General features: G+C 34.0%; 1 protein-coding gene across 1 annotated transcript; it reads right to left on the reverse strand.

Annotated features, from left to right (window-relative positions):
• Positions 1–2990: 2990 nt before the first annotated feature.
• Positions 2991–5202, reverse strand: LOC137746515 (uncharacterized). The gene is made up of 3 exons (XM_068486538.2): positions 5031–5202; positions 4792–4921; positions 2991–3811 (listed from the first exon to the last, which is right to left on the reverse strand). Exons 1-3 carry the CDS (start codon positions 5161–5163, stop codon positions 3253–3255), a joined length of 822 nt encoding a protein of 273 aa, XP_068342639.2. The 5' UTR covers positions 5164–5202; the 3' UTR covers positions 2991–3252.
• Positions 5203–7843: the final 2641 nt, after the last annotated feature.

Consider the following 7843-nt stretch of genomic DNA (forward strand, 5'->3'; position numbering starts at 1 on the left):
TATAATCAGCTAATGCATGAAAGAAAAGAAACAGTCAAAGGTTAAAAACATAGACTGTTTCTGGAATGTAATTCACTGTTTCTGTAATCTAACTCACTATTTATGGAATTTAAGTCCTTGTTTATGAAATTTAAGTCACTGTTTCTTTGAAACAAAAATATAGATCTCATGCTATTTAATTTATATTTTGTATTATTTCGTTGAAATGTAATCGTCGTTATTATTTATAGTGTATTCGAGGTACTGTTTTTCAATTTTTCTTCGTCAGTGGAGTTCATCGTTTGGTTCTCCATATAATAAATTTGAGATCTGCATACTATTCAATAATAACAACGGGTCACTGTTTCTGGACTGTAAAAATAAACTGTATCTGGATTTTAAGTAACACTATTTCAGTAATCTAAGTCACAGTTTTTTAAATTTAAGTTATTGTTTCTGGAATCTAAGTCATAGTTTCCAGATTTAAATGAAATATACACACTGTTTCTTAAATGTAAGCTAGAAAAGAAATAGTGAAATTCACTGTATCTGGATTCAACGCAAAATAAGCACTTTGTTTCTTAAATATAATCAGCTAATGCATGAAAGAAAAGAAATAGTCAAAGGTTAAAAAAATAGACTGTCTCTAGAATGTAAGTCACTGTTTTTGGAATCTAACTCACTGTTTTTGAAATTTAATTCCTTGTTTCTAAAATTTAAGTCACTGTTTCTGAATTTTGGTTTTTTTTTTCCAATAATACTGTTATGTTTTGGGTTCTCTAGAAACAATTTTATGTTTTGGTTCTTTTTTTTTTTATCCAAACACTTTTTCGTCGGTTTCTACTATTAAACTTCTTTGAACTTGATTCGACAACTTTGTTCTAATGAATGCTTCCTTTTTCAACTTTGATTTGAACTGACTCTTCCCTTAGGGGTATTTACGGGTTGAGGTTGGTGAAGAGTTGTCTCCGAGTGCCGCACGCCAACATCCAAAGAGAACAAAATCCCCACGTTTCTTACATGTCCACCTGCGCCGAGAAAGCCGGCCAGAAGGGTGGGTTCTTCATGCAAGAGGAAACTGCAGTTCTTCGAGACCACGAACCACGAAGAGGTTGAAGATATGTTCAACATCCAAAGCGAATAAATAATAAGAATTCAAAGAATACCAATTAGCTAGCTAGTTGTGGAGGAAAGGTAATTCATATGATTGAAGTAATTCACACGCACAGATGATGAAGGAATACAAATATATATCCACATCCAACTGTCTGAAAAACTCATCCAAGTACCCCTCCTATATATAATCTGGAAATTCAATCTTGCCCACCAGGCTTGAATCTATCCATGAACTTGTAATACAAATTATGCGGACGTGATTGCCACGTTTTGGACCGTACATATCCCTCATATATAAAACCCAGAAACCAAAAATCGTGAAAAATAAATAAGAAAAAAGGTGTAATAATAGTAGTCCGTTGAATTGAATTGGCACCAGTCCATGAAGCAGCTTTGATTTATGTACATGGGCGGCTCCTTTTGGCACGAGAGTTGATCATAAAGCTCGATCTGAACATATCTTCAACCTCTTCGCGGTTCGTGGTCTCGAAGAACTGCAATTTCCTCTTGTAACGAATCATTTAGGGTATTTATGGAAGTGTAGATTTGTAGCGGGTTTTGCTTGTAAGTTTGACCCATGGACAATAGTTTTTGATGATTTTTTATTAAACTTTGAGCCATTTTGGTTAAATAACATTTTGGGATGGTGTTTGGTTAAATATTTGTTAGCCCAAACCTTTTTCATTAAAGCTCTCTCAAAATAATGCTAGAAACACAAGACAATGTATTCTAGTATTTCCGTAACTGGAGTGGGTGCCCTTTTAAAAATAATAATTTATAATTAATAAAAATTAAAGAGTTGGATAAAATTCGAAACTATTACAAATATCTTCAAATCATTAATACATGCGTAGTTAATTTCATAACTTTTTGTTTGCATGTGTGTAAACAATAATGCAACATTAACACATGCATGGAAGTATATATATCATGTGATCGACTCTAGCTATTCATCGACCATCAACTTTTGGTGTTGGTGAGAAAGAATTAAATTCAAGAGTTTGATCATTTTTCTAGATGAGAAATTTTTTACTGTGTCCGGAATACAGAATGATGAATCACATGTTATTATATAAGTGGAGAGAAATTTTATTTCAAATATTATTTTTACTTTATAATGACATGTGGTGTACCATCTCGTGTTCCGGATACACTGTAAAATCTCTCCTCCTATACAGAAAGGGAATTATGTCCTATTAAATTGCACAAACTGATTTAGGACTTGCTTGTTAATTGTATCAAAAAATGGTGCAGAAAATCAAGTTTTCTTTCAATTTTGCTTGTTGGATACAATTACTTACTGAAGTTTGAAGATCACAAAAGCATATAAATGATGATGTAAATGCATTAGAGGCACAACAAAGTTCAATATTTCCCAGGAGATCAATATCACAGCATATTAATAATGAATGTCAAAATTATGTGTGGGATCAAAACAACATTTACTTCATCTGTGGTTTTTCTTGGTTTCAGCAAGAAATTATGGCTTTGTAGTTCTCTACCAACCAAGGCAGAGTCACCGTACATACATAAATTTGATGACGATTATAATTCTTTTATTGTAGGCAATATCACTATTTTATAAGTTACAATAAAGAAACAAAGAAAGGGAATTGTTATTACCACTCCAAAAATCTCATTCTACACTGCAAACTTTCTTTATTAGGAAAGAAAAATACACTTATGAGGAGTATAGAATGAGATTTTTGAAGTGTCAATAACATCTCCCTAAAGAAAATGGGGATTTGAATTTGAGGTGCAAAAGGTTGAAGAAAAAGACTTCTTTTCACATAATCAATCCCTTACTACTTACGGTTAATTGTCATTTAAATCATCACGAGTCACCGCCAATACACACATTATACAATTAACAACAATTAATATTGGTGCATCTGTACTAGTGAATAATGGATATTGATGTTTAGTAAGGGTGAAGTTGAGTTACATACGAATGAACCTTTATTTGGACATCAAGTATACAATAAATATATAGTTATTGGCACTTCAAAAATGACATCCACTTCCCTTTTTATACAACGTTTTCCCCGTATTTTTGTGAATTTGAAATGCATACCAAACTTATTTAAGTAATTAAGAAGGAGATTGTGGCGAGATGGAGTAGGCAAAATTGGACTGGCGATAAGGGTTTGATTAATCTTAATTAATCCACTGATGATAGCCATCTTGTGAATTGAGAAAAGCTGAAATTGCATGGAGGTCTACATCTTCATGGTTTGGTTGAAATAATAAATGATCACTGGTAGCACCCAAAATTTTCCACTTTGCAGCTTCTGCATCCTCCCTCAGTACTAAATCCTCACACTTCGTTCCATCACCATGTCCAACAAAGTTCGAATCATCCACCATATAATTTCCAAATCCATTGATCATTTCGGCCTCGTGTGAAAGGCCATGGATGTAACTGTCGAAATCTCTTAGAAAACTCAACGACGAATTCTGATCACGATCATCTGAGATGTCTGATAGTGCCACCGGATTGGATTTCACTGGATTGGATTGATCATCTTCATCTTTGGAAGGATTAGAACAATAATTACCACGTTGATGATGATTATCGCCAGCATTAGGCGCTTGCTTGTTATTAATTATGCGTCGAGGTCTTTCTTCTTGAATTCTCTTGCTCAAACTGATATTCCAGAAGTTCTTGATTTCATTGTCCGTTCGACCGGGCAATCTTCCGGCTATTAGAGACCACCTAATATATCAATGCGTCCACCATTATTATTTTTTAACTAATTTTGTACGTGTGCTTGGATCATAGAAATACACAATATAATCAAAAGCTTGGAGGACTAGTTTTAAATTGCGGTTTGACCCCCTAAATTATTACCTCAGTTGAAATTGACCCCTTGAACTATTTTTTGGTAAATTAACCCCCTAAACTATTTAAATCAGCCAATTAACCCCTTGCCGTTAGACTCCGTCCACTATTCTGTCAAATTCAAGGCCAAATTAGTCTTTTCATCATCAATTCTTACTTGTCAGCTATAACCACCAATAAAATAATGACACATGGACACGGAATAATTCAAAAACTTATAGCATAGTAAGAAACATAAAGAAACGAAGCGTTTACATAAGGACCATTTCATATTGTCATTACACATTTTATGTGTCCACATGTCATAATTTTATTGGTGATTATAAGTGACATGTAGGAATTGATGATAAAAAACTAATTTCCCCTTGAATTTGAAAGAATAATAGACATAATCTAACGACAAGGGGTTGATTGGCTTATTTCAAATAGTTCAGGGGGTTAATTTACCAAAAAAATAGTTTAGGGGGTCAATTTCAACTGGAGTAAGAGTTCAAGGGGCCAAACAACAATTTCTCCTTTATCTATTTGCATCAAATTTAATTATATAAAAAAAATTAAAAGCTATTGGTTAAAAATATTATAAAGTGAGTATTTAACCCAAAACCAATAAACAATGGATAGTGATGTTCAGGATAATTCAATCACTTATGCAAGGCTCTGATGTGAAATTTATATTCTCAATACGTCTGCTTACATATGAGAACGTGAATAGTCTACTTCATATCATGTTATAATTAATGTGAATATCTAACCCAAAATCAATTGACTGGAAGACTTATCATGTAAACACTCTTGCAAGCCTTTGCTTCACCATCCTGGGATTCACACTATTAATGTGCAAAAATATGTCATACCTGTTTCCAAGAAGCTTGTGCAATCTGATAATGAGGTCTTCTTCTTCAGGAGAAATGTTGCCTTTCTTAACACCAGGTTTAAGATAATTCAACCATCGCAGTCTGCAACTCTTCCCACTCCGATTCAACCCTACAAATATATACAGTAACAATCAATGAAATGGTATTATATATGTATATTAACACTACGAAAACTAGTTTATTATGTAAATAAAAATAAAAACTTTCGCTATACGAACCAGCTTTTTTAGCAACATGTCTCCATTGTCCTTCTCCATGTGTTTTGACGTAGTCAGTAAGGACTTCATCTTCCTCAGCACACCATGCTCCTCTTTTTAGCCCGTCTGTATCACCGGCTGGTTTTCTCCCCATCTCTCTCTCTCTCTCTCTCTCTCTGTGTATATAATTTTTCTGGGTGGAGAAATCATTGCACATTAGTGGGTATATATATAGCGCGATTGAGGAACTAAACTTTGGTTTCCGTTTTTGGAGTGAAGGTCCTAGCACAATAAATGTTTCTGAGATTTAGCGACTTAATGCAGTAATAAAACAAAATATTTATAATTTACCAACTATGTATGTTTGTGTGTGTTTTTAAATTTAAACGTGACTACGTATTTTTTGACGATCGAGAGAGAGAGAGAGAAAGAAAGAAAGACCTAGAAAATAATGTTATGTTTCCGATCAGTTTTGTCTTAAATGAATGAGCAGAAACATTAATGCAAACGAATAAATATATGGACCATATATAGATGTACATGTTAAAGCAGAGTTTGATTTTAACCAGTATATATTTACCCAGTAGAGCACTGTCGGGAATTACAGTATTTTGGACATTCAGATGTACTTTTCACTGTCATGGATGCATATGGAATAATTTATCAGTACTGTAAAAGCTATTTTACATCTTAAGCTACCTAGTCACAGTAGATATATATGCGTGTGCTCTGGTTAGTCTCGTATATATGTAAAAAGCTGCTAGGGTTTCAGTAGGGAAGGAAACCATACTGCATAAACGATGCCAGAGGTTCTGGAGTCACGGTTGATATGCACACACATATGTATATTTTTTTATGAGCAATGTTATTTAAACATACAAAAGTGACACTTTTTACGCACCTTTCATAAAGATAGGCCCAAACAATGGCATAGCCCCAGACGTATTGATTGAAGTAAAAATTTACACATCGGTCATCTCAAAAATAAATAACAACTTATATCATGTGGTTCCACAACTAATTGTGTCCCGACCTTTTGCATAAAAACCATCCACACCTATGGATTGCATGGGTAGTTAAGTAGGGACATTATTGATACAATTAGTGGTGACCGTGGTCTGCCTCTCTAAAAGTTTAACATAATATCAGAGTGGGTTGACCTGCATGATTGGGTTCATTTACAAACATGATCAACATGGAATTGGCTCTATGCGTGCCCCACCCACGTGAGGTGAGAGGGGGGGCGCGAATTGAACAAAATAAAAGGTCTCACATCAGTAATTTCACAAGATAAATCACAACTTATGTCAAATAATTCAAATTCTAATTGTATTGAGGTATTTTGCATAAAAGCCCCGCACATATTGATTGTAGGGTGGTTATTGTGAGGACAATATCAATGCAATTAATAGTTGACCACAGCCAGTCTTTCTGAAACTTCGATTGTACACCTCATACCTATTGATTGCATGAGTGATTAAGTGGGGACATTGGTGATGCAATTAGTGGTGAACCGCGACTCGTCTCTCTGAAATTTTAACAGTACATAGATCAGCAAATGTGTCAATTTTATGTGTTTGAATAGTTTTATTTTCACACGCTATGAAAAAAAGATTGACAATAACCACTAACATTAGTTTCACATATAGAGTAAAGTTTGGTAAGCTAATGAAATTGGTAAAACAAATCCGCCTCCTTAGCCACCCCGTTAGAGTTTATTCACCTCATTTTGTACAACCAATTTTGATAATTATTATCAATTTTTCTTGTAGTGATCTACCTTGTGAGGTATTAGTAGTTAGTACAATATGTTAGAAGAGGTATATATTTATCTTCCAATATTAGAATAAGTCTTAAGATCCAAACCCTAATGAAAAAAATGTGAGCAACAATGCGCAACACAACTTTCTTTCTGTGTGGCTAGCCTTGCATGCGTGGATCATGCATGAGTAGTCATGACACTTAAACTCCCAATTGAATTCAATATCTAACCGATGGTCCAATCAACTATCCAATTGACCAACTACTTTTATTGGTGAGAATAACTGCCCTACCATGCTGGTCGATCATCCACGGCAAAAAAAAAATAAATAAATATAAAAAAATTAAAATAAAATTTAAAAAAAAAAAAAAAAACCTAATCATAAATGGTTTTTGTGATGACAAGATATTCAAAAGATAGCTACAGTGTTAACAAAAATTATGATTTAAACTTTAGTGGTATAGTTCGTTAACAAATTTAGTCCTAAAATAATATTTTAATTAAATGCAGAGATAAAAACGTATTGGGTAAATTACACTTTCATACCTCAGGTTTGGGGTCTATTTCAATTCCTTACAACATCTTTAAAACATTTCACTTTCATACCTTAACTACTATTTTATTTCAAAAATAATACCTCTGTTAGATTTTCCATCAAATAGTCTGTTAAATGCTGACGTGGCTGCCACATTTGTGTTGATATGGCTGCCACGTGGCAAAAATAATAATTTTTTATACATTAACAATATTATAATATTAACTCTAAAAATAAAATAAAAAAAACCAGAAAAAAACCCGAACCTAACCCAAATCCCCTTCCTTCCCCCTCACCTCTTTGCAACTCCTATATATATATACAAAATCCCTTCCCCTAGAAAAAGAAGAAACCAAACCTGTCCCGATGACCCACTTGCCTTCCCCCCCTCGGCGATGATTGCAGGTATTTGGGTTGTGGTTTGCAGGTATTGTGTTGCAGGTATTTGGGTTGCAGGGGTTTCTAAGAAAACCAGTGAAAAAAAAAAAGCAGAGAAGTGATTAAAGTTGGGGGCTTTGAGGTGGGAGAGGTGGAGGG

This window comes from Pyrus communis, chromosome 2 (genome assembly GCF_041283825.1).
Source record: "Pyrus communis isolate YQ-2024b chromosome 2, ASM4128382v1, whole genome shotgun sequence".
NCBI classification, from domain to species: domain Eukaryota; kingdom Viridiplantae; phylum Streptophyta; class Magnoliopsida; order Rosales; family Rosaceae; genus Pyrus; species Pyrus communis.